Raw genomic sequence first — 26,506 nt, forward strand, 5'->3', positions numbered from 1 at the left:
TTAATACATTGATAAATAAATACAAATCTAAAGGAGTAAATGTCTGGGCATTAAAATCTCCTTTTGTAATCTTAATTCCTAAGTACTTTGTTCTCTTGGAAATGGAGAGGTGGCTGCCATCCTTGCCATTTCTCCAATATTAAGAATCAGCTCTGTGCTTACAGGATCATTTTTTCCCCATACCTTGGTCCTTTCCTCTCATCAAGGTGCACCTGGCACTGACAGTTAGAGGGTTCTGCTCCAATCTTCACTGTCACCACATCAAATGGGACTTCAGTGTAGTACTCTTTGATCTTTGGATTAAATTTCGGATTCAGGTCCAAAGGTGGGCTAGTGAAGATCTGCCTGATATGAGATAGGGTATCTTTATCTGTTCCAAGAAGGCATCAAAGAAAAAACTGTGAAACATATGGACATTTTAAAATAACAAGTAAATGCTGGCAGGCTGTTAAATGATCAATGGTGAGATTTATTAACTCATAGCAATGCTGAGTCCGTTGCTGCAAGGCATTAATGGATTTGGTATTGGCACTTGGGGTCCATTTTCAGACCTGTGCAGGGTTTTTACCATTTTCTGCCCAATGACTTTAGTAGGAGTCACAAAACTAAAAGCCTGAATAAGGTGTTGAAAGTTTAAGGATTAAGGTCAGAAAATCCTGTCTCCAATGGATTAATTTAAATTTACATGAGTTTAATGACAGAAATTCACAGCCAATTTAGGTATGTACCAGCCTGTGTGCAGGGCTTATGTATATGTGTAGTTGCCAGGAAAAAATCAATCTGTTGGAAACACCCTTACTGCTCATAAGAACTCATCACGTGGGTGACATCCGGACTCATGGGGTCATTTGTACAGCAGGGCCAATAATTTATAAAGAATCCTCATTCAACAAATTGCATCTCTTTTCTGTTTGTGGGCAATCCATAAAGATCATGATTTTCTCAAACACACTCATTATTCTGCATTATCTGACAAATGATTTCTGTGAATTATTATTTGCCTGTAGCTCAACTGTAACAAGTTTCTTGCAACTATTTTAATCTGATCCGTTAGAATCAGATTTCTGGCATGTTTACAAATTCAAGATTTGCTTTTTCTGAATATTCTCCAATATTCAATTATAACTGGCTGCTTCTGCAAACATTCCAGCCAGTAAACTCTTTCCCTCAAATAGCTGAGCAAATCTGGAAGCTTAATATATGGCTTAAGGGGGCTTAAATAGTTCATAGAGCCCTGTGTGGGCCCTGTGCAGGAGGGTGAGTTTAACTGGAGAGTAACACAAAAGGGCCAAATTCAGTCCTCAGATACATTGTTGTAAATAGAGTTAATGCTGTTACTCCAGAGTTATCCTGGTTTAACTGAGAGCAGAATTTGGGCCAAATTCCCAAGAGAACAGGTCATATTCAAAACGTACAGCATAGAGGGTTGAGGGAAAGCAAGTGTTCAAAGGATATAAGAAGCACTCCTGAGTTCCCCAAGATGCTATGTGGCCTGTGTAAAGTACAGATCCTTTCAGGATGTATGCTTATTCCCTGAGAAATCACTAATAGCCTTAAGAATTAAAGCCGCTGGAGGGAGGGGAACCTTTCAAAGAAAAATCTTATGAGAGGGGTGAAATCATGGTGTCAGTCAGCCAGGATAGGAATGTTCTTGGCCTGACATCTCCCTGGCTGACCTTAAAGCTTAGAGAGGAGCAGAGAGAAGATGAGGCCCATTGGGTTGAAAATTCTTCACCCCTAAGCAGCACTTTGTCTCCATCTCCCAAAATAACTCTCAGAGACAATACAGCCTCAATTAGGCAGAGGGGAAAAGAGCACTAGACACTGTAAAGGTAGTAGTAATGTTCTAAGGTGTGGGATGCCCGGAGCTCATTTAGATGATCTCTTCATCCCCTGAGCAGCTCTGCAACACCCTAAGGCTTTCTTTTGTTTTTGCCTGATACTCAGCTGACTCTATCCCTGAATAAGCCAAATGTCCTTGCAGCCATGTATGCACTGTTCTGGGTTTCACATAATTTCACCTGGATATAGCAACAAAGAGGTCTGCCTGTACAATGATATATTTACAGTTGAATTGAATTCTGGATGGCTGATGGTGGTGAGGGATATAAAACAAGTATAAATGCAGGTTGAAAGGGAAAAAAAACTATTGAGTGTGTGTCTAATTTTATATTTAAGTATTTCATTCTACATTACAAAAGAACCACAAATATTGTATTCCTGAACAGATATTACTTGATCAGGAAGGGTTAAGCACTGAACTAATATCCTGTATGACCATTGAGCACCCAAAAATTTAAAGTTTAAAAGGCCATTTCATAAGAACAACTGTATGCAAAAGGAGAAACTATATCTGTCCTTGAAAAACTGTCTACATGACAGTCAGTGGTATAACCAGAAGAAAAACCATAAGGGCTTTGAGATTAATGAATGTTCAACTATTAACATTAGAATATGAACAAAACAATGTCTAACTTTGTGCTTGAGGCTTACTTTGCATAGCTGACTCATTATTGATGGATTCATAAAAATTCTGGCTACTTAATAAACCATGTTTCATTATTAAGGGCCTAATGGTACTCCATTCCCTAAAGAAAATTGCATACACACTATATAAAATTTGTTAAAGCAGTGCCACCTTTTGCATAAAGTTCACATGTTCTGTCAGTACAAAGATATAGATCTTGACTTACCATGACTGCAATGCCTTTCTTTAGTCTCATTGGAAAAATGCAATTCTAAAGGACAGACAGAAACAATTAACTATGTTCTGCTGTACACATTGCATGCAATCCCTATTTGCAGAACACAAAGAAAACAACCCTCATCCCCCACACATAACTGAATTATACAAATAAAAGGGGACACTTGTATTCATTTCAGTTTGGGCCATATGCTGCCTGCTCTACACCCACTGGAGTCCATGGAACAACTTTCACGAGTTAGGCAGATAGAATTCGGCCTTTTATGTTTAGTAAATGAGCCACAACCTTCTAAATGGAAAGTACGAATGTAAGAAACACATCAGTGCATCTCAACCACAGGCATTCCCAGATTTTTGGAACAAACAGGAAAAGCATGTGGTATGTTACAAGTAAACCAGTCTGATGTCCTACCTTTATGATTTTTCATTACGTTGAAAGGAGTTCTTTGTTTAACACCTTCTTTTTCTGGGAAAGAATTCCTATCAATGCAATAGTAAAGATGTTTCTAGATCAATGAGAGGAACAGAACCCATGGAAAACACTTTTTAAAAATTCCTCTCTCCCTTGGCATGGGGCATGATACTGTAGTTTTATGAACAGAAAGATGCACCTTTTGCACTCACATTCCCAATACCAGCAATCTTACCTGAAATGAGCATGATGGAAAACTCACAGCCTGTATAAACAGTAGCCCAGAGCAAGACAAGCAGAAATGAATCTCAAGAAAGCAGCTTAATAGGGAGGGAAAACGGGGAGGGGAAGGGTATCCAAGAACAAAAGCTTTCGGATTGCTTGTTCATTACTTTTTTACCCATTTTTAATATGCACTTCAGCTTACAATTTGTACAAAAACAATTTCTTTAAGACAAGTGAAGACTTGAGTAATTGGCACATGACTGAATTTAGGTTAGTATGGATTTATACATTGGAATGAAGTAGATAAAGTAATATTAGACTATGTACTTGCAAATCCAAAACTAAATTATATGCCTAAAGCTAGAATTCATACACTTTCTTATTTTACCAAATGAAGACTAACTATCTGCAACTACTCAGGAATATGTCAGCAACTTCTAATTTGTTAATTCAGCAGATTTCCTCTTACAATGAGTCAAATCCATTTTTGGACATGACTAGAGGCTGGCAAGGTAAATTTACAATAGACTCTTCCCTATGCAAACACTGTATTAGACTGACAATGAGAAATGACAGATGAAGAGATCCAAAGGGGCTCCTGGCAGGAGTAGTATGTTTCCCCCAAACATTCCCTTTGAAGTCCTCTTGAAGAATTGCATTGCCAGAGAAGCCTACTGTTCATCAGTTTATGATTTCAAGACATAAATCCACTTTCTATGTGTGTGTGTGTGGGGAGGGGGGAAAGGTGGTGAAATCTTACTTTGGGCCAACCCCCACAAATGTTTTAATGAGACTTGCAGAAAGGACCATTAAAATGAATCATTGTCAGTCTTACATCAAAACACAAAGAATTCAGGATTATCCCACTGACATAGGAAAAGTGGCAACTAATTTACCTACTGCCAGCACTTAGCGGATCTGTGTATGTGTGTTGGGCTTGTGCTCCCCAGAAACTGCCCTACAGCTGTTCACATTCACAGGCTTCTTCAGAGATGGTGTTCACAGATGTAATGATAGGCATTACAAGTTCACTATTTGTTCATTCTCACCTGGGCTTTGACCATTTCATTATGGTCCGAGATGAGTTTCTGGAACTCTTCTTGATTTTCCTGTGGAAGAAGTGCAGAGAATTCACTAACTTCACTGGGGATGTTAACATTGCAAATAAATCATGTAGATGGAAATGTGGATGAGTAATGCTGACCCGTAAACTCCTTTGAGTAGGGTCTTCATTCTCTGGTTTCATGAGCTGTAAGATACAAAATCTAAATCAAGAGGAAATTTTTCAGTGAGCCTCCTTAACTGTTCATTTACACATCCATAAGGGGTAACAGGTCATGCAGTTGCCAATTTGCACATGAAACCATAGATCTTGCATATGGCGATAAGTGGGAACAATTAACGAGCCCATTAAAAATTTGGCCCAAATCTGTGAAAGCCAGGATAACAGTCCCTATGAACAAAACTCATCAAGGCTATGAACCTCAGGAAAGCTTTAAGTTTAAACAAAATACTTAAACAGGCTGCCTTGGGATGAAGCTAAACTCACATCTTTTCCGTTTGCAAGCATTCACAGCCATTTACATAGTAGGTATGTCTACACTGCCAAAAAAGAAGTGTGTTCCTTACTCGGGTTAGTGAACATGTAGGGGAGCCTGGGGTTGAACTAGCTGCTAATCCAAGTTAAAGGCCAAGTTGCCGTGTCTTCACTGCTATTTTAATCCCAGTTAAGAACATACTTTTTTTTATGCCGCATAGACATACCCACAGACACACAGGTGTTGAACAACTGAGTAAGCGCAACAATGAGGAACAGAGTCCATGGTTGCTCATGGCAACATTTTTTCATGAGAAAATGCCAATTTGTTACAACTGAAAAATTTCACAGAAACATATTGGCTTCAATTAAATGTTCATTGGGAAGGTTTCTCAGGTTGAAGATGGAATTTCTGGTAAGATAAAGAGACACTCATGAGGGCGCTCTCTGGGAGCTCCAAGTTCAAGTCTCTGCCTGATTTGGAGCAAGGATGTGAACTTGGATCTCCCATACCCCAGGTGACTGCGCTAACCACCTGGCTATCGGCGGGTGCCTCTTTCTGTTTTGACCAGAAATTCGATCCTGGATCTGAGAAGCCTCTCCCACAAAAGTCTGTCAAAACCAAACGACAGGTCCTGCACCTGATTCTGGCACAGGGACTCAAACCTGGGTCTCCCACATCCCTGGGCTAGAGTCACTCTCCTTCTCCCTTGCTCGCCCAATCAATATTTATTTATACAAAGTGGAACACTTCTTGCAGGTGAGATTGAGAGAGTCAACGAATGACTTTATAATTCATTGAATAGACAGGATGCTCAGCTCGGATGTGAAAGACCCAGGTTCAAGTCCGTGCTCCAAATCAGGGAAAGCAGGGATTTGAGCCTGGGTGTCCCACATCCCAACTGAGTGACCTACACGTGGGCTATTGGCTATTCTGGGGATAGCTGCCTACCCCCCATTTGTGATGAAAAAAATTGAAAGAAGTTGGGTTTGTTCCATCTCAGAATGGAACCAAATGTTGAAACTTTAATTTTTGTTGTGAAATAGAAATCTTTTCTTTCCAGCCCTACTTACCACTTCCAAAACACAAATCTCTATTCAGTGAGCTACAGGGACAGCTCAACTAGATTAGCCATTAGAGCGTACAAATATATGAACAGGAAGGCTGACCTGTGCCACATAATAGCAGGTAATGGCACATGCACATATATACACACCTACAAAAATGTCCAACTTCAAGAAAAAAAGAAGTGAGGGGCCTTGCTGAGTGCAAGTGCGTAGTAAAGCCTAGATTAGAACTGAAAGTGTTAAAGGTTGGTATGCAAGGCTAAATATTTTGGCTAACTGGCAAGAGATTATTTCTGAATGTAAGCAGCTGCATCTTTGAATTGCAGTTCATGAATTAGCTAGCAATAATAATAATAATCCTTAGCACTTATATAGCACTGTACTTTGTCAAAGCAACATGAAAACACTAATTACCCCATGTGGTAGGGAAGTATTAATCCCCACTTTACAGAGGGGCAATTTGAGACTCAGAAGATAATTGACTTACAGAAAGCAAGTCATGGGTGACTTGAATGAATCAGTGACAGAGTCAGAATTAGAATTTAGGAATCCCTACAGTATCCCCCTTGTTCAGTGACTATCCTATGATGCCTCTGCAGACAAAATTCCCCAAGTAGGAAGAAATATCTTACTATTTTTATTTGCACAATTACACTGAGAATTTGTTGGATGAAATAAACAGAAACTAGACCTCTCACTATTTCACAATGGATACAATACATGCACATCACCTCCATTACCAGTAGGTGAGTTGTACACTTGCACTCAATGTCATTAGCAAGGAGAAAATGAGTATGGAAAATAAATATGAATTTCTTCAATTTTAGAAGAAATATATAGAGTACCAAAATTACAATACCATTATTGTTGTTCTTTCCAGCCAAAAAACTTTGTTAAGATGATGTTAAAATGGAAAGTACACATCATCAACTAAGGAAGGTGGTGGGAATCCATACAAGAATACTGTAGCTAGCAATGATCTAGTAAAAAAAACCAAACTCACTAGGTCTGTCAAGTTAATGCCCGCAATTAACTGAAATCAAAATTAATATGTTAATTTTTGATGCGTTAATCGCATACCTGTGGGCGGGCAGGAGGCAATGGCGGAGATGGGGGGGCTGAAGAAGCCCCAGCCCACAGCTTCCCTGTGGTGGGAGGGAGGGCGAGAGCCCCGTACCCCAAACCCTGAGAGTGGCTGGAGCCCCGAGGGGGCTGGAGTCCTGCACTCCATGCCCTGAGAGGGGCTGATGCCTCACGCCCCATGCAGGGCTGAAGCTCAGAGCCCCCAGCCCTGACCCTATATTTGAAAATATAGAAAACCCCCAAAATGTTTAAATAAATGGTATTTTAATATTGTTTCACAGTGTGATTAAAACTGTGATTAATCACAATTATTTTTTTTATCTCATGATTAATCATGATTAATTTTTTTAATCACTTCACAGCCCTAAAAATACCCCAAACCTTTGATGAATTTTCTAACAGTGATGAACACCTCTGGTATTTTTTAATAAATCATAATTCACAAAACGTTGTGTTTAAGTACTTTTTTCAGTTTTGGTTGAAAAAAATGTCCCTTTTTCCACTGACAAACAATTAGCTTACATTAAAAATCTGTTTCCACACAGGAAAGGCTGAAGATTTATCCTTATTTATTTATTTATTTATTTCAAGTGAAAGCTTAAGACTACAGCAGTCACGGTCATAATTTAAGCCCACTGCAGTCGACCTGCCATTCTGATATTATTATTTGAAATCTTAATAACATTAAAAGTTAGAGTTGCATTTAGAATTAGATTTTCAGAGGAAGGTGTCTCAAGTGGGGCATCCAAAATCTGTGACAACCCAAAATCACTGGTCACCTCTGAAAATCTTGGCCCAAGTTTTTATCTCCTGCCTTCTTTCTTGTTTTGGCTTCAAAATTGCAGGCAAGGAGAGGGAGACCCTTTTGTATTCTAGTAAACATCCCTATTTTCAGGGTATAGTAATTCAGAATATTCACTTCAAAACTGCTAGAAAAATTCTACCCCCCTCCGTACACACACACACACACACACACACATTAATTTTGCCACCAATAATCCTGTGTGTTAGAAGGGGGAGAAAAGGGGCCCAAACTGGATTTATCTGGAAATTCAGTTCAACCTTCACAATGGAATACCTCCCAATACACCATAATAAGACATGCTGAGCCAGTGGCTTGGCTGGTGTTAATTGGCATAGCCCCTCTTAAGTCAAAAGCTCCCCTAAAGTCAGTGGAGCTACACTGGGTTCCATCAGCTGAGGATCTGGCCCTAGAAATATTATCTAATAGCCATCTTACCATCCTGAAAGATTTGGACGCGCCTCTTTTTTCATGAACTGGAACTGCTCAAGTAAATTGGAAAGAAACCAATGTACTGTCAGGACTGACCCAAGCTTTCCCATAGGGTCTACCATGTGATAAACATCATGCAGCAAAGTTTGAATCTTGGGTACAGAAGACGGGAAAAGCTGCAACGAGAGAAAGTTGATATGGATCAGATTAATAAAGGCAAAACCACTTTCTCGTAGATTTTCCTTTTATAACGCTGACTAAATCACATGTCGGGGTCTGGTCCTGCAAACCGTTACAATAGGTGAGATGCACACTATATATGTAAAACATAACAAGGAAGCTAAGAAAAATTAGGAACAGATTACATGGGTTTAATAGAACATCCTAGCATTCATATTAAGATACATTCCCAAAGTTATACTGATTATCATGTCTTGCAAAACCATGTTTACTGGTACCGAAACAGAAGCCTTATCTCTCAGTCTTCTGTGTCCTTGCTCTCACCTGCTTATTTGACTCTCAAATGGAGATGACCTCCTCCCTGCACCAAAAGACCATGCCACAGACCTTGCCATCACTAAGCACAGCTCCCTTTCTCATATTTCATTACTGAATTTGCTCTTTGTAGCTACCAACTCATTTCCTGTACCATTACTCACCTCCATCTGTCCCATGACCTTCCAGGACCTTCAATCCCTTAATGCCCGTGATTTCTCATACTCTGTGTCCCAATACTTGCTCCTCTTCCTTCACTTCCATTGATCAGTTGTTAAGTCCATTCACACCACTCTCTCTATCCTTGACTCCTTTGTCCCTCTTTCCCTCCATATAATTTGCCCACCAATCCCCGATCTTGTTGCTTATCCTGCCTCTCTGGCAGAGATCCAGACACCATGCAGACTTCCTACACACAGATTTGTCCTCTGAGCCTTCTGTTCTACCACCTTCCTTGCCCAGCAGCTCTGCCTCTCCCTTATTGAGTCCCATGCCTATAAACCCAAACATTTATTAATGGCCACTGACTCCTTCCTAAAGCCTTCCTCTCTCCTACATCCTCCACCCTCTATGCACAGGATCTCACTGGCTTCAAGAAGAAAACTGACAACATCTGTCATGACCTCCCTACTCCTTCCCCACTCTCCCTCTCCTCCTTTTCATCCCCAGCACCCTTTTTCTTCTGTCACTAATGGGTCTCTACTTTCTCCAATCCCTTCACCTGCCGCACCTCTGCACCAATGTCATTCCTTCTTCCATCTCACCCTTAACCTCTCACTGTCCTCTGGTTCCTTCCGCTCCAAGTACCAGAATGGTCTGGTTCCTCAATTCTCAAAAAACTGATCCTTGGAACTATTACTTTTGTGAACTACCACTCCAGCTCCCTCTCTCTTTACCTCTAAAATCATTGAATGACCATTTATAACCATTCCCTCAGTTTCCCCTCCTCTAACTCTATTCTAGACCCCCCTCTCCACCCCAGCGAATACATACCCAACAAACATTTCCATTCATCTCTTCCGACCCAAATCTCAGCAGCTGTACTCCATGCTCATTCTTCTGGATCTCCCCACTGCCTTTAAAACTGCTGCTCACTCCCTATTCCTTGACTCCCTAACCCTCTTCAGCTTTTTTGGTACTATTCTCTCTTGGAATTCTTCCTACCCATCTGATTGGTCCTTCAGAATCTTTCCTCCTCCCCCACACCCTCTTTGGGGGATTCCCTAAGGATCTCTCCATGGTAGCTTCCTTTTTTCCCCATTACACATTAAGTGCATTATCTGCTCATACAGTTGCAGCTATGATAGCTATGCTGATGACTCCTAATCTATCTCCCTCCTTCCAATCCCTCATCTCATGCCTCATTCTGCCTCTCTGACATTTCTTCCCAGGTTTTCCTCATTTCATCCCTCAACCACCTCCTCTCCAGCCTTCCCAACACCCACATTGCCCCCACCTCTCCCTGTGGAATGTGGCTTCCAAAATGATTTTCTTACTATGTCATTCTGACCATGTCACCCCCTCTTTAAATTCATAGATTCATAGATTCTAGGACTGGAAGGGACCTCGAGAGGTCATCGAGTCCAGTCCCCTGCCCGCATGGCAGGACCAAATACTGTCTAGACCATCCCTGATAGACATTTATCTAACCTACTCTTAAATATCTCCAGAGATGGAGATTCCACAACTTCCTTAGGCAATTTATTCCAGTGTTTAACCACCCTGACAGTTAGGAACTTTTTCCCAATGTCCAACCTATACCTCCCTTGCTGCAGTTTAAGCCCATTGCTTCTTGTTCTATCCTTAGAGGCTAAGGTGAACAAGTTTTCTCCCTCCTCCTTATGACACCCTTTTAGATACCTGAAAACTGCTATCATGTCCCCTCTCTGGCTTCTCTTTTCCAAACTAAACAAACCCAATTCCTTCAGCCTTCCTTCATAGGTCATGTTCTCAAGACCTCTAATCATTCTTCTTGCTCTTCTCTGGACCCTTTCCAATTTCTCCACATCTTTCTTGAAATGTGGTACCCAGAACTGGACACAATACTCCAGCTGAGGCCTAACCAGAGCAGAGTAGAGTGGAAGAATGACTTCTCATGTCTTGCCCCCAACACACCTGTTAATACATCCCAGAATCATGTTTGCTTTTTTTGCAATCTCTCCACTAACCCCCTCCCATCTTCTCCATTGCATTAAATTAAAACTTCCTGTCCTCACCTTTGAGGTCCTACATAACTCTACCGCCCATAGCTATCTGACCTCATCTTTTAACACATCACCTCTTGCCTATTTCACTACTAATGCCAGCCTTGGGGCCACATTAGTTCATTTTTCTCTTAAGTGTCTTCAAGCCTTCTATCATGCCCTACACATTTCCTACCTACTTGATTCATCAAGCCCTTTCCCTCTCTCATCTGTATACCTCAGAACACTCACCTTTTCTGTGAGCTCCACAAGAAATGAGTCTGACATTCTCTCTTATCCTGTTATCCTCCTTGTTTTTATTTTAGGAAGAACTGGCAGAATCCACAAGACGTACGCATGACCAAACTGAGTATCCACATGATGTTATTGCTGTAAACTTCATCCTTTCCCATTCCATCCTCTCTCCCTGTTTGCTGCCCCCCTCTGCATCACACCATCACCTCATAGCTAAAGCATAGGCAGCAATATTGCAGTTACACATGTACTAAACTTTAGGCACCTGATAGCATCCTTCTGAAAAATTAAAAACTTGTGATGTACTACAATTCTGTTCTGTCGTATCGTTATTAAATCAATCATGATTTTATGATGTCTTAAAGAAAAGTACCTGGATTCTGACCACTTTAACAGTTATTTCAATAAGAAATAAGAAAATAAATCCATAATGTTTTCAAAGATTTAAAAAGTAGAAACACTTTCTTCTTAAATAACTTACAGTTGAACTACTATATCCCTCCGATGATATCACATCAAAGGAAATTGCACAATACCAAAAAAATATACAATAATAATGTTTACTTTACCAGTTCAAATTGTCCCATACTCTTCAGCTCTTTTATAAAATGAATCATTGAATTTATCTCTTCTAAAGACAGACATTGCTCATATTCCTTCCGGTAGTTTTCCTCCTGCAAAAGAAAAGACAGCAGTACCTGGTGTACTAGGTGTACATCTACACTGCAAGTGGATGTGCGATTGCAGCTTGTATAGGCATACCCAAGCTAGCTTTGATCTATCTAGTGCAGCTAAAAATAATAGTGAAGATGCAGTGGCACAAGCTTCAGTGTAGGATGTACAAGTCCACCTGGAAAACCTGGGTATGTGTCCCTGCCAGGATCATTGCCACCGCATCTTCACTGCTATTTTTAGATGCTCTAGCTAGTTTAAAGCTAGCATGGGTATGTCTATATGAGCTGCAATCACACGTCCAATTGCAGTGTAGACATACCCTGGGGATGAGAGAGCCATCAGCTTGCTCAAATCATAGGAGAATAACACTGCTGTCAATCCCAGGGAAGGTGTTTACGACCATACTACTGAATTGATTGAAATTCTGTTTCAACCCAAAAATGAGGGACAGTCACTGTGGTTTCTGTACAGATCAATCTACAATCCATGCCACACATGCTGTGCATGTTCCTGAAAAATGACTAGAACAACAAAAGGAAGTTAGCGACATGTGTATAGACTTTACAGCCGCTTTTGACTCAGTGCATCCATCAGCACTGTGGATACTGCTACACTAGCAGGGTGTGCCTGAGGACACAGTGTGGCAAGTGGAGGAACTGTACCACCACACATTTAGCTGTGTGAGGGTCAATGGCTGTATTACAGACTGGTTTCCAGTTGAGTCAGGAGTAGGCCAGGGTGTAAATTCTCTTGCCTATATTATTTAATGTTCTAATAGATGATCTGATGGCAAATTGATTGAGGCCAAAGTAGAAGGTGTGAAATTTAAAGATTGGTCTCTAGAGGCTCTTGATTATGCGGATGATATTGCCTTACTAGGAGAGACTACTGACCAACTACAACTGATGCTGGAAGAACTCTGAAAAACTGCAGAATCTATGGGACTTAAGATCAATGGTGATAAAACCAAAGCTATGTATGCCTCTTATAAGATGGAAACAAATGACCTGCTGACACTGCATGTAGATGGCACTGACACTGAATGGGTGAATAGTTTAATTTATCTGTGTAGTTGATTGACAGCAGAAGGTTCTATATCCGAAGTCATAGGTCAGATAAATCTTGCATCAATGGCATTTCAGCATCTTTAAAGGCCTATCTTTAGCTGATTGGATGTCTGTGTGACAACTAAGACAAGAGTGTCCAATGTAAAAGTGATGACAACTTTTTTATATGGAGCAGAAACATGGCCATTAATAACAACTGAGGAGAAGAAAGAACAGTTTTCAGCATCAAAACTTACGACGTGTTCTTAACATCTGTTGGTTAGGTTTGATTTTGTCACAAATAAGGAGATACTTAGACAATCCCAGCAAGTTGCAGTCTTGCACCAGCTGAGAACAAGACGACTGCAATGATGGGGTAATGACCAGTGTAGAGAAGATGGTATGATTTTATAGGTTTAAAAAGCTACAGTCAAAGGAAGCTGAGCATGCAGCCAACCATGAATCAGGCTGAAAGATGCAATTTTGAGGAATTTAAGAAGTCTAAATCTTCCCATAATGACTCTTGCTGAAAGAAGCAGACTTGCAAGGAACATTCAACATGGTAGTCCACGCTACACACCATCACCACAGCTATATCATAGCCATATGAATCTGCTGCTGCTGCATACCCTAGGTGGAGACCAATTTGCTTTGGCTATATTTAGCTGGTACGTAGTCCCTTGGGCACCATACCCCAAGGGAAAGTTGGTGAAAGTTAGAGCAGCCCCCTAGCTGCGCTAACCTGAGCCAGGGCTGGAGCAAAGAATTGGGGAGACCAAACAAGCTCCCTGATAGCTCTTCCTTCTTCCAAGTCTGCTATGTTCAATGTTAGTTTGGTATAAGAGAGAATCTGGTGAGAGATAACTAGCACAAAGGGATGTGTAGTATTTGTAGAGAAATATGATGTGCTGAAATTTGACTGATTTGTATTTTATAGATCATTTGAAATTAGTTCTGTATTCACAAACATTTCACAAAAGCTGCATACTAAACAGGGAATTTGGTCCCATTATTAAGCAAAACTGCTTTTACTTGAAAACACACAGAAATTCACACTATTGCAGCTTTGAAAAAGTGAACTCTTGAGAGTTGAAAAATGGAAAAAAAAAAAAAAGAAAGAAAATTCCATGCAAGGTGTCATCATAATATGTTTTTCACAGTTTCATACCACTCTGACTAGCCCCAAAAAGTTCTGATTGAACAAATATTTCATTTTGTAGTTTAGAAAAAAACCCTCACAAAGAAAAGGTTATCATTTAGAATTAAATATTTTCAATTAATTTGTAATAAGAAAAATGTTTACGAAATCCATTCTTACCTTAATCACAGCTAATTTGTAAATGTTCTGTAAAGCCTCAAAGACACTGGAAGTTGAAGACTTATTAGACAAGAGAAACTTGAACGTATCTTCAAGAAGAAATTCTTTTACAGTTTGGTCCTCAAAATTCAAGTCATCAACTTGAAAGTCAAAGTATTCATGCACCTTGAAAAAAAAAAAGAATTAACGTACAGTTTTTATATCAAATCCGGTGCTCCCTGATATATCTAAGCTAGATTTATTTATTTATTTATTCAAAGGAATCATAAAGGGCATGAATAAAAAAGGAATCAAATGCACAGAGATGGTAAACAAATAAAGTAGTAGTATTTTACATATGTATATTACTTCTGATACAATAAGCAGAATTGTAACACAGCAAATACTGTACTTCATTTTCTGTAACAATTACACATCATAGTGTTTGCTGACCTCTAGTGCACTGAGAAGAGCATAGCACTGTCATATAAATTAATGTTTTTGAAGCCTACTTTTTAAAAAATGTCCAGCCTTTTTATATATATATAAAAAATTAAAGAGTGAAGATTGCTAAGTGACTACATGCTATACACAAAACTCAAGTTCTTAATGCTTAGTAACTTGAATAGTTAAGGACATAAATTTTACATTAGACATAACAAACAATCACATCATTTCTATCAATCATAAAGAAATTCATCTTACAACCCTAACACAACTACAACTCACATCCATCAGGGTTTATATATAACATTCTTGTTTTCTTTACTTCTGTATCCAAATGTGTCTAAGAAATACGGTATTAATATCTGTTAATATTTAGTAGCTGACAGTAGATCTCTTTTAGAAGTACTTATAATTGCTTTTTTTTAGAATAATGTTGTTACACATATTTTCATAGGAAAGCATTTATCACTAGTGATTTACTAGAACATGATCTAAAATATGTATTTATTTTGACTTCCATTTGAGGGTGATCAAGAGATGTCTATAGCATGTAGAAAGAATTTCTGTTTTCAAAAGGGTTTTGATTTGAGGATTACTGATGAAAGTACTATATTTATTTAGAGTCCAACTTGAAGTTATTAAGTTGTGATGAAATATGCATTTCTTTATACTTGATAAGAACAATGTCTTTATATTTATTTTGTGGACAGTGCAAGGTTTACTATGTCTACTCATTTCTTTGCATTTTGTAGATGATGTAATAGGAAACTACACCGATTTCACTTAGCAACCTAAATTGATTTTTTTTAATCAAGATTTATTTTTTAAATTTTGTTTCTGGAACATCCCTGGATATTTTTAAAATATATTTTTCCTTTTTTTTTCTTTTGTGCAGACAAAAGAAGACACAGCTTTTTTAAATTCCCTGAAGCAGTGCAAAACAGCTGGAAAGCTGCCCTAAAGGGACAGCCGAGAATTCCTCTGATGGAGGGGGAATAGTAGGTGGTACAAAGCTGGCATAATGGGCTCTCCACCACATTCCTCTTCCTCATGGTGTAGAGGGTATGTCAGGGTGGTCTGGGAAGCGGAAGGCAGCATGATGGAGGTCAGAGTATGTTATGCTCCATAGATCTTTGTAGGCATAATGGCCTCTAGGGGAGCAGTACAAGCCAGCACAATTTAGGGCAGCATTTAGACTTGCACTGGGAGACATTTCAGCCATTCCCAAGACCTCGGCCTCCTCCAGTCACCTATGCCAAGCTGTGCTCTAAGATTGAGCCCCGTTCCACAGCCAGTCCCTGCTCCACTAGGCCACAATGCCTTCTAGCCAGGTTGTTTACTGATGTTGTTGAGATCTTAGTGCTGTAGATGTCAATATTATTCCATAGTCCCTTAACAACTCTTCCACTCCCAAGACTCCACTTATTAATGTATTCACACATTTATTTGTACATTTGTGCAAATAAATGACAATTCTCTACTGTACTTTTCTTTTTAGTCTATGCTCTTTTTGGGAAGGGCCAGTTCCTTCTTTTGGGTTTGGAAAGCTACGAACCCCAGGGGAAACAATTAAAAAAATACTGAAAATAAATCCCCTCCATCCATCTGATCACTTACTTGCTTTAAAAAATGTTACACATTTTAAAAAAATGTGATTGGCACTTGCTTACCTCAAGAACTACTGGATACATGGAAGTGTTGAACCCAATGTCAAAGGTTAACATTTGAAAACATAGACTGCATCTGAAATTAAACATGACAAGAACATGGCATGTGAGATAACTGTAAAAGAGAAAAAGTCAATAAAGTTACATGCAGATAGGTTTAGATCCTCAGCTGGTGAAAATCAGCACAGTTTCGTTGACTTAAATGGAGTGATGCTGTTTACACCAGCTGAGATGCTGGCCTATCGACTTCAAGCCATTAGGTTGATTTTCACTGTTGTTTCTTTTAACAGACCAAGTAAAATGGGTTATGTGTTAAAAATATTGTAACAAATCCATGGCCACCTAGGACCGGACAGTGAGAGAGAGGACAGAACCCTGTTCCTCTAGCAATGGAGTAATGGAGAGCCTCCATGACTGTAAGCAATGTAGTACTTCTGATACATAGATTAACAATACTGATCCCATCCAGTAGAGAGAAGTTATACACACACACACTGGCCAGTTTTTAACTTTACTTTAAAGATATAGTTAAACACAGTCTTGCCCACCACTCATTCCCTACCCAATTTAACAGTAGCTGCACTGAGAAATGCTACTCTTATCCATTGTTGTTGCTTCAGAAGCCCATTATTTTACTCTGAGACCTAATACACCACCAGATGCACCAAGCAGAGCAGAGACAGGGGATGGAATGGGGATTTCTAATGTTATGGGGTCTTTTTAATCTAGGCATTCCTCTGTTAATGTTAGTGCATTCAGTGGTACATGAGGGTTTCTAAGTGTGTTGGGGGAGGGGAACGATATAGGGGGAGGAAGTGCCTGCTGGAGAGTGTGGGGTTCTGCAACTGGATGGATGACATTTTGGGGAAAATAGATGTTACATAAGGGTGAGTATGTAGCAAAACTCATGAGTTTCATTGTGACCCCAATGGTCTTTGCTGCAATTGCGTGGTGGGATTGTGGATTCATATGAGCCTGGAACTACATGAAAACTTGGATGTCCCATAAAACAGCCAACCCATCAATTTGATTTGTTGAAACAATGTGAACCAAAACTAGCTGGTTTTGCACAACTCTTAAAATAACTCTATATTTATAGTCACAGTATCTCTCTCTCTCTCACACACACACAATATATTCTGTAAAGTTTTGTTCCTACTACTTTAGGACAAATAATGAGCTTTATTGCTGCTCAACAACTAGGTCCTAAGGTAGCTGTATAAAACATGTATATTTACTATAAAAAAGTCAAGTATCTGGTTCATATAAAACTAAAAAATCCAGTAGGAATGACTGCAATGACTTAATCATCCAATAAAAAAGTGATACAGTATTATTAAGGCATATTTCATGAGGTGTAATACTTAGAACAGTATTCTAAAATTGTGCTAATATTCAGATCAGTTGCAATTCCCTGCTCCAGTCCTGGTTATAGCTGCCAGGGGCTGCTCTAATTTGCACCAGTCAGCTACAGTCCCCAAAAGACCATATGCCAAATGGAGACAGCTGGAGCACAATAAGCTTCAGCAACTCACTCTTTCATCCCTCAACACCCTCTACATCAGGGGCTCAAAGTAGGGAAGCACAGGAGACAGCTATGCCAGCTTCACATCCTTTGGAGACTCCCCCATTTATGGGAGGTTTCTGCTTGCTTTGTGCTGCCTGAGCAATACAAAAGAAGTAGAACAGGACACAGAATCTGACTTTTTTTGAAATAATATGTTTGGCCTTCAAGTTAAGAAAGTTGGATGCCTCTGCTGTTTAAGCTCTCTATTCGCCAAACACATTATTTCACTCTAATACCAAGTATGAAATATCAGTTTCTTTGTTACAGCAGAATCTATGTACTCAACTACTTTCCATAATATTCTAAAGAACTTGACAATAACTTAGCATTTATTTATTGGTAGCTTCTTACCTACTGAAGGTCTTTGGTCCCACGTTGGGTGATTCACTGAATGCCTCAGCTACCAGTAAGAGTTTACTTATCGTTTCTTTCATATTATCAAAGGCTTGCTGAGGGGAACTGGATTTGAAGAATGTCTCAAAAAATCTTTGTAGCTGTGAAAGATGTTACACAAATTCTTAAATACTTATCCTACTATACTTTTAAGGACCATACATTAAAAGGCTTGCAGATGTCAAAATTGCATAAGAATGCCAGCTTTATTTGCTACCAGGTCCCACATTAAATGAAGAATGAAATTAAATGTTCTCTCGGTATTCTAGCAGAGAAGTTATTTGCATTTATAAAGAAGCAAATCTGAAACAAACTGTGAATTAATTGGTACCAGAAGGCACTGCATTTAGACACAGAAGTCCCACAGCCCAAATTCATTTTCATAAAACATTTTGCTATTAACATATTACATGAAGTGGAAACTTCTCATGTTTAGTTCTGCTGCAGTAGAAAAACTTGACAGCAGCAACATATTCAAAGCCAAATCCTTTCTTCTTGGTAACATATTGGGCCAAATGCTGATGTCTTCCCCTTTGGCTATGAGCCATGAGCCTGAGTAAACAAGCTTTATGCAGAGGATGGAAGAGCAGTCAGGGTGAAAGCAATCTTTCCCCCACCGACACCCCATCATGTAGCCAGCCACATCATTACTAATACAACAATCCATGTAATAGTGATGGGGCTCCTGCATATGCCTTACATGAGGAGTTTAGCCCCAGGGATCCCCAAATTGGCATATCCACTGGCCTGTACACCACTGCCCCCTCAACTTACTCCCACCACTCACCCAAATCCACCCTTCTCATCACAGCAGAAAGAGGGGTAATGGAGCAGAACACAGGAGGAGCACAGTTCCCCCACATAGTGGGACCAATACAATTCTTGCTGATTTTAGGGGTGTTTGGGCTTACAGTGGAAGGAGCTGCATTTGGCCCATCGTTACAGTGCAGTGATATTATAAGTACTTTTGCTTCAGGGTAAGTCATGAAAAAATGAATGAATTGGCTAAACCAACAATAACATGCTTTTTCTTATTCCTCTTTGGTGTTAGATTAAACAAACCAACCGAACAACCTCCAGTCATGTTAAATAAGCGTTGTGTGGGCTCAGTGACACAAATTATTTCATTCTACTGTACTTCTCAAAAACACACACAGAGTTTTGAATATTCAATTAAAGGCCTGAAAGGCAGACGACATATGATTTAATCAAATACTTCCCATTTGCAATCTTCACGCATGCATGCTCATGGATAGATCAGACGTGTGGCACAACTAGGGCTTTAGCTTGTTTACATTTAATTATTCCCTTGAGCTAGCTTCTGCTCCTGGATATTCTTTACGAATGAATTTGTGGGGACAGATTCTGGGGCTGGCTATGATCCCTTTGTGCCACCAAAGCAACCCAAAGGCCCGTAAAGTTGCTGTAGCTGAGGATTTCCATGACCTGGGGTAGAATTGTTCTAGACATCTCTACACTGCCCTCTTCTATCCCCAACCCCAGTTTAGGGGCCACATCAGGGGTGTGTTGAGGAGACGATGTGGCCAGAGAGTGCTGTACTCTGGAGATCACTGGCTGGCATAACTGGGGTTTGTTGCAGCCAGGTACAAACTGTAGCAGCCCTGCTGGAATCTCAGTACAGGAGGCTCTTTGGGAGCCTCCATTCAATACATCAGCAGTGTGAAGGGGCCAGCCCTATAGACCTGATTGATTGACCCTCTGCCCCCAGAGCCCTGCTTTGCTAGATGACTGGAAGGAAATGCCACTTGCGGCCAGCCCACCTGCCAATGGAGAAGCAGAACTGCTACAGAGCAAGAGCTCAGCTCTACTCAAGCAAGGACAGGGAAGGGGTTTGCAGGCCACCTGATTGGCTCTGGGAGAAAGCTACAGGGCATGGACAGATAGCATGCATTGCTGCTGCTGGAGGGAAAAAGCCTAATCACAGCCAGACCCAGCACTGGGAGATTGATCCAGATAGCAAATCAGGTGCACAGACATAGCCAAGCTGGGAGAACAGTCCAGAAGCAGCCCTGACCAAGATGGTGACCATGGGGACAGATTCCTTGAGAGGCAACCAAGCCTAGGACTGCGAGCTCACACTACAGTGCTAGAGGCAGGAGGTACTCTATTGTAAAATGGAGCCTGGAGGGCCATTTGGACTAGTTGTTAAGTTAGGGCTATTTTGTTATTTAAGTGTCAAGGACTCATATTAAGGTTGGGGTTATACATGTGACTTCTCATGCAACTCTTTGCTAGTCCCTTTTACTAATTGTGGTTGTGTCCTTCCTGGCTAGGTGGCAGATAAAGTCATTGGCCTTGAACATGGGTGCAGCATTTACTTCTGGTTAAGTTCCTGCCTCTTCAGAGGTTGTGGAAAAAAACAAGAGCTTGGGGTTCGGTGAGGGGCAAGTGGGGTTCTCTACCCTACCGTACGTGGCATTAGCAAATATAAAGCCTGTCAAAGGCAAGATACATTTGTTCAATGTCCTAATACAGGCACCTTCATAGGCAACTGGTTTGGAATGTGGTATCAAAACAGAAATAAGAAAAGGTACAGAACAAGTTAAGAACCAGTACGAACTGGTGGGTTGGATCTTAGGTGACATAGAATCTGCTTTCTAACTTTTAAGCAACCCTGCAATAAATGTATGTTGTATGGGAGGATGTATGTTGAAGAATACCTTTTATGCAAGGAGAACATGTTGTGAGATAAGAATTGCTTCCCGAAGGCAGGACATATATGTCTCCTTTTCATATTGTTGGCTACATTTTAAGCAATAATGGGCTGGAATATGTAGACAGCTTGGCAAACCAGAGTGCCAGGGTCACAGTGCTCCACTGTGCAGTGATCCCACTGTAGTTTCACTGCTAACGAGATATGCATAGCTGCAGAGGCTTTATTATGTGACAGTTTTTTCTTTGAAAATGTCTGAGTGTTTTATTTTAGTGAAGAATAAGTTCTTCTTAATAGGATACATTTTTTTCCAACATAAACCTTTCTACCTCTAGTTAGCTTTCCTGCATTTGTTCCTTTTATTTTTCACCACATGGAAAATAGCTATGCTTAATGATATTTCTTCGCCAAGTCCACACAATTTGTGTATTTATGTGTACACACACACACACACAAGCCTCTTTGAGAATACATTTGGAAAAACCAGGATAATGAATGCATCTCCCAACCTACAGATTGGATCTGTGCAAAAAGGCCAAAGAAACGTATTCCACAATAATTCTATCCCCAGTACTGCACACTGCCACACATAGATCTATCTACACATGGTCTTCTACCTACAGTGATTGATGAATCATTGTCAGTAGAAAAAGTTGTAACATGTAATGGGAGAAAAATGTACCCATAATCAAAAACAATGGTTCCAGAATACACCACAGAGAAAAAAGTGCAGTAATTTATCATTAGTTTATAGTGCTGGCTATTGGATATGTCTATTTATTCTAGCCCAGATTTATTATTATGTGATGCCATTTTCCTGTACCTTTGACATAGCACTTGATGAAGGTGGAAACCAAGACATTATTCAACTATTTTGTATAGTAAATTTCCTATTTGTGCATATTTTTCTTACATAAACTAGTTTTAAAGGAGGACTGTTAATAGATTAAGCCACAAATTTATCCTACCTAAAGTTTGTTTTAATTCATTTAAGTGGAAAATGTTCTCTGAGTATCATTTTATTTTAAACTATCCACTTATTTAAGTGGTTACTAGTAATTCCTGAGAATGTTTTCTAAATTTCTGCTGGTGGGGAGGAAGTGAAAAAAGGCTTCTAACAACCTTTCCTCTAATGATCTCCATTGACTTTAATGTACTTTGAGTGGGGACTGGAATAACTATGGCTTCCTAATCATGGTCCTGGCTTTTGGAAATGATGATCTGGAACAGCAGTGATGACCCACCAACAGGATTCCTCATGGGTCCTCTTGTTCCTCGGGGGAAGACATGGGCCTTCCCAAAATACCGTTATTGGAGAAGGTTGGGGGCAAACTTCCAAGGATTCTGTTTCTGGAAGGGGAAATATAATTCCCAATAATAAGCAGCTGCTTCTCACTAGGTTTTGGAGTGGCCTGGACTTCTACCAGTAAAGATATGCTTCCTGGAAGTTTGTAAGCGAGGAAAAGAGCATAAAAAAGTGAGTTAGGAGGGTAAGATGATAATCTTACTTTCCTGTCTAAAATACACTCTCACTTAAAATGTTGGAATTTTTTAGAGGTAGTGGGTGGGAAGAGAGAGAGGTGGTTTTTGACTTTAGAACCAAACAACTATGGCAACATTACAAATGAAGGCCCCGATCCTGCAAGCGCATATGCGAGTGCTTAACAACATACAGTAGTAAAATTAGGCACAGGCATAAGTGTTTGCATGATCAGGGCCTAATTTCATTTATACCACAAGCTTAATTCAAAACCCAATCGAGAGTTAAGGATACCTAGAGTTCTTTTACATCTGCTTCTGCCAAAGAAATAAAGGAAAAAATTGGGTAATTAAAACACCCTTATAAAATAAAATGAGGGGGGGAGGAATATTGAAAGTTTCTGTTGTGTCAGAAGTTTTGCTCTTTACTTACAGGTATGTTTTAATTCTATTTTACATTAAAAATTATTTTTGGAAGGTCCTGAGGCAATATCCAAAGAGGCCACATGAGGGCAATATTATAACCTGATTTTCACAATGTGCAGCTCTAAGTGAGATCCCCAAATCATATTAGAAGGCATATTTCCTGAGAGCATACTGTTCCAGTTTTGTTTGCACATATGTTAACTTGGAAAAAACATCTTGTTTATTAAAATTTTCAAATGCACAATACACAAGAGACAATTTCAATGGTTGGTAATTTTGGCTTACACCATGGAACTGTTACACAACAGCAACTAACTTCAATAAGTTCTTTTTAGTGTGCTGCATGCTTTGAAAGTTACTTCTGAACAATATTTTAAGATGAGCATCTCAAGTTGCATGAGTTCACAAAATGTGTAATTAGACCCAGAAAACTATTATGCACATAACTACCCATTTTGCATGTGCACATACATGGAGTCAGATTCTCAGCCAGTCCTGTGGCAGTGCAAAATATTACCTACTACATAAGGTAAAACACCAGATGATGCAGAGCTCTGTGCCAACTGCTCTCCCATGAAACACGACTGGAGCCATGTGAAAGCAAATGCCTCCTCTAAAAGATGATGGGGTAGGAGGGTGAATAGATCTGAATAGTTAACCTGAGTAATTAAACCATTTTCTAAGACTCTAAAGCACCGATATCAGTTAATTTTTTTTCTTAAAACCTGTCAATATAATACAAAAATTCTATATGGACATGATAAGCTATGCAAGTGTTGCCAAAATAAAAAAAAGACAGAACCCTTGGTTACCACTCAGCCACAACCAGGATCTTGAAGAGCAGTTAGGGGAATACTGCTCCAGAGAATTAAAGTGCTAATGTGCACACGTGGACACAAGTCCAATCTTCAAGTACTACATAAGATAGTGCAAAGCACTACATTACCCGCTGGATCAATGGGCAGCGATCAATTAAGTGGGGGGGTCAATTTATCGCGTCTAGTTTAGACATGACAAATCAACCACCGAGTGCTCTCCTGTCAACTCCGGTACTCCACCAGGGCGAGAGGCGCAGGCAGAGTTGACGGGAGAGCGTAAGCCATCGACTTACCTCTGTGAAGACATCGCGGTAAGTAGATCTAAGTACGTCGACTTCAGCTACGTTATTCATGTAGCTGAAGTTGCGTAACTTAGATCGATCCACCCCCAATGACCTAGCAGACCGGGCCTAAGAGTCTCCCTTTTTGGTGAATACTGGATGGCCTGTCAACCCTGAAGTAATTAACTAGTGAAGAGCATTTCACACATCAGCACTGGCAATATACAGGAAAACATTTAGGTGTCAATTATTTGCTCAGTGAGAGTGCATAATGTCCCCTAACATGAACAGGAATGATTACACACACTGACTGGACATAGATTCCTTGGTATGTACCTTATGCAATTATTTTACAAGGTTTATGTTTTTTTTAAGGCACAGATGGTGGATAAAGTCACTGTAAACCGCAATCACTATAACCAGGACGAGTAAAAGTGATTTATAAGAATTATTTACAATAGTTGGTTTTTTTTAAATTGGTGGGATTTTCCACACAATCATACAATGTTGTTTAATTTACTAAACTTCAACTTCTTATATGTCTTCTCTGATCCAAGCATTTTATATGTAATAAGTTTAGGTTCTTTTTAAAATTCTCAACAACATATCAGCCACATTCTTACTACATCTAGTATAAGACTTTTGTGCCTATTAGGCCAGATGATATCATAAACATATTTTGTCTGCAATAGTAAATTTTTAGCAAGGTGAACTCCAGTGCCAGGTCAATTTCTTACTAGTAATGAATAGCAGAATAGACCAGCAGAGCAGAGAAATGTTTATATATGTTTCTGAACATGCTAGTGAGTTTCATATCAGACAGATATGTGAGTAATGGTGTACAACATTATTTCAGGCAATTCATACAGGCTGACAATCCATCACCATGCTAGAAGCCTGACCAGACCAGCACAAGACTAAAATAAATGGCAGAAACTGGTGAATGCCCCTGCACCTGAGAGCGTGGGAGGATAAAGAAAGAAAGAAACCTGCTGACAGTCCATGGGCTAACATCAGTCTTGTCCGTGCCAAGGTTTTTTTTTTTAAATTGAAGAGACTGAGCTATTTGGGAAGAGGATGCAGGAGAGACACATTGTAAACAACACTACTAGCAAATTTTCTCCAGGTCTATATCTCTTTTGTATGAATGCTCAATTCCCAATGATATTAATGGCTGTTATGTCAATCAGTGAAACAACAGGCCCCAGAAAACCCTTACTGCTGTTGTAAACTATTGACATTTTGGAGCTACACAACAAGTAATGAGCATTTTTTCCTTCATTTACATGAGAGATACTTCACCAAGAAATCCCACATTTCAGAAACGTGTGGCTGAAGTTGAATATTTCTAGTTATTATGGACCAAATTCCTCAGCTGTCATCAATTGGCATAGCTCCACTGACTTCATTCAGAGGTCCTGGCTCATTGTGTCTGCTGTAGGTGGTAACTGGCATTGTAGGTTTGGCTGAATATTCTGTGAAGTTTATTGAAAATATGCTCTACGATCATGCCAAAATGGTTTATAGCTGACTTACAGACAGGGAGAAAAATACTTATTTTAAACATTTAATTTTTCACTATCATTTCCAGAACAAGGTGCTATTTTCTGCTTCTCCTGCACAGTGCCTCTGATGCTGCATTGTATCAAGCCCAGAAATCCTTTATGTATTTTCCACATATGCTAGCTGGTCACACCTAGAGAATTTCTATTGTTAGATTATACAGTGCCTTGCTTTTAATGGTTATTTCTTGGAGTCTCTCTGACTTCTCTCAAGCTCTATATAGAATATACTGTTTATAGTTAGAGGCAGCCTAATATATCCTGTTCTCCATCATTGTATTAATTTGCATTTAAATGTACATCACTATAGAAATGTCAAGTATCAGAGGGGTAGCCATGTTAGTCTGAATCTGTAAAAAGCAACAGAGGGTCCTGTGGCACCTTTAAGACTAACAGAAGTATTGCAGCATAAGCTTCTGTGGATGAATGCCACTTGCGTCTGATGAAGTGAGCATTCACCCACGAAAGCTTATGCTGCAATACTTGTTAGTCTTAAGGGTGCCACAGGACCCTCTGTTGCTTCTTACTATAGAAGTGCTTTCTCTGGTGACTCTTGTTTGTATAACTCTTGCTGTTCTGACAACTCTGTCTAAAGCTGTGGAAGAAGCAGTAACCAGACTGGAACTACTGTCTATGTGCTGCTACTTCTTTTATTATTAATCACTTTTATAGCTTTTTCAGCTGCCAGCATGTTCTGTAAATGGTGGCTGATGCGCAATGCCACAATTACTAATGATTATTATCCTCCAAGCTAGTTCCTAGTTACGGGATTATAATGATGACACTTGTAATATTTTCAGTTAACTTAAAATGAAATTAAACTCGGAGGAAGCAGAGGTCTGTTCAGTGGGTGACTTAAATGAGGAAGACCAATTAGTTTCCACAAGGGAGATGGTAAAAATTAGTAACATTATCACCTCATAGGCTTCAATATGCTCCAACTTTTTAGCATTATCATAGTAGGATTCTGGCATTTTA

At 39.7% G+C, this 26,506-nt stretch overlaps 1 protein-coding gene across 4 annotated transcripts in view; it reads right to left on the minus strand.

Annotated features, from left to right (window-relative positions):
* CPED1 (cadherin like and PC-esterase domain containing 1) overlaps positions 1-26,506 on the minus strand; it is a 202,951-nt gene that overhangs the window by 108,589 nt on the left and 67,856 nt on the right. For all 4 annotated transcript variants that reach the window (XR_004645491.1, XM_034768566.1, XM_034768576.1 and 1 more), the window contains exons 8-16: positions 18,247-18,389; positions 16,332-16,404; positions 14,236-14,400; positions 11,766-11,870; positions 8,270-8,439; positions 4,391-4,450; positions 3,117-3,184; positions 2,694-2,738; positions 184-370 (exon numbers count right to left, since the gene is read on the minus strand). Coding sequence is in view for 3 of the 4 variants with exons in the window: in XM_034768566.1 (XP_034624457.1) it covers positions 184-370; positions 2,694-2,738; positions 3,117-3,184; positions 4,391-4,450; positions 8,270-8,439; positions 11,766-11,870; positions 14,236-14,400; positions 16,332-16,404; positions 18,247-18,389 (1,016 nt within the window). In the remaining variant the exon portion in view is untranslated. The remainder of the gene's footprint in view (positions 1-183; positions 371-2,693; positions 2,739-3,116; positions 3,185-4,390; positions 4,451-8,269; positions 8,440-11,765; positions 11,871-14,235; positions 14,401-16,331; positions 16,405-18,246; positions 18,390-26,506) is intronic.

The sequence above is a fragment of the Trachemys scripta genome, chromosome 1 (assembly GCF_013100865.1).
Source record: "Trachemys scripta elegans isolate TJP31775 chromosome 1, CAS_Tse_1.0, whole genome shotgun sequence".
In the NCBI taxonomy this organism is placed as follows: Eukaryota; Metazoa; Chordata; order Testudines; family Emydidae; genus Trachemys; species Trachemys scripta.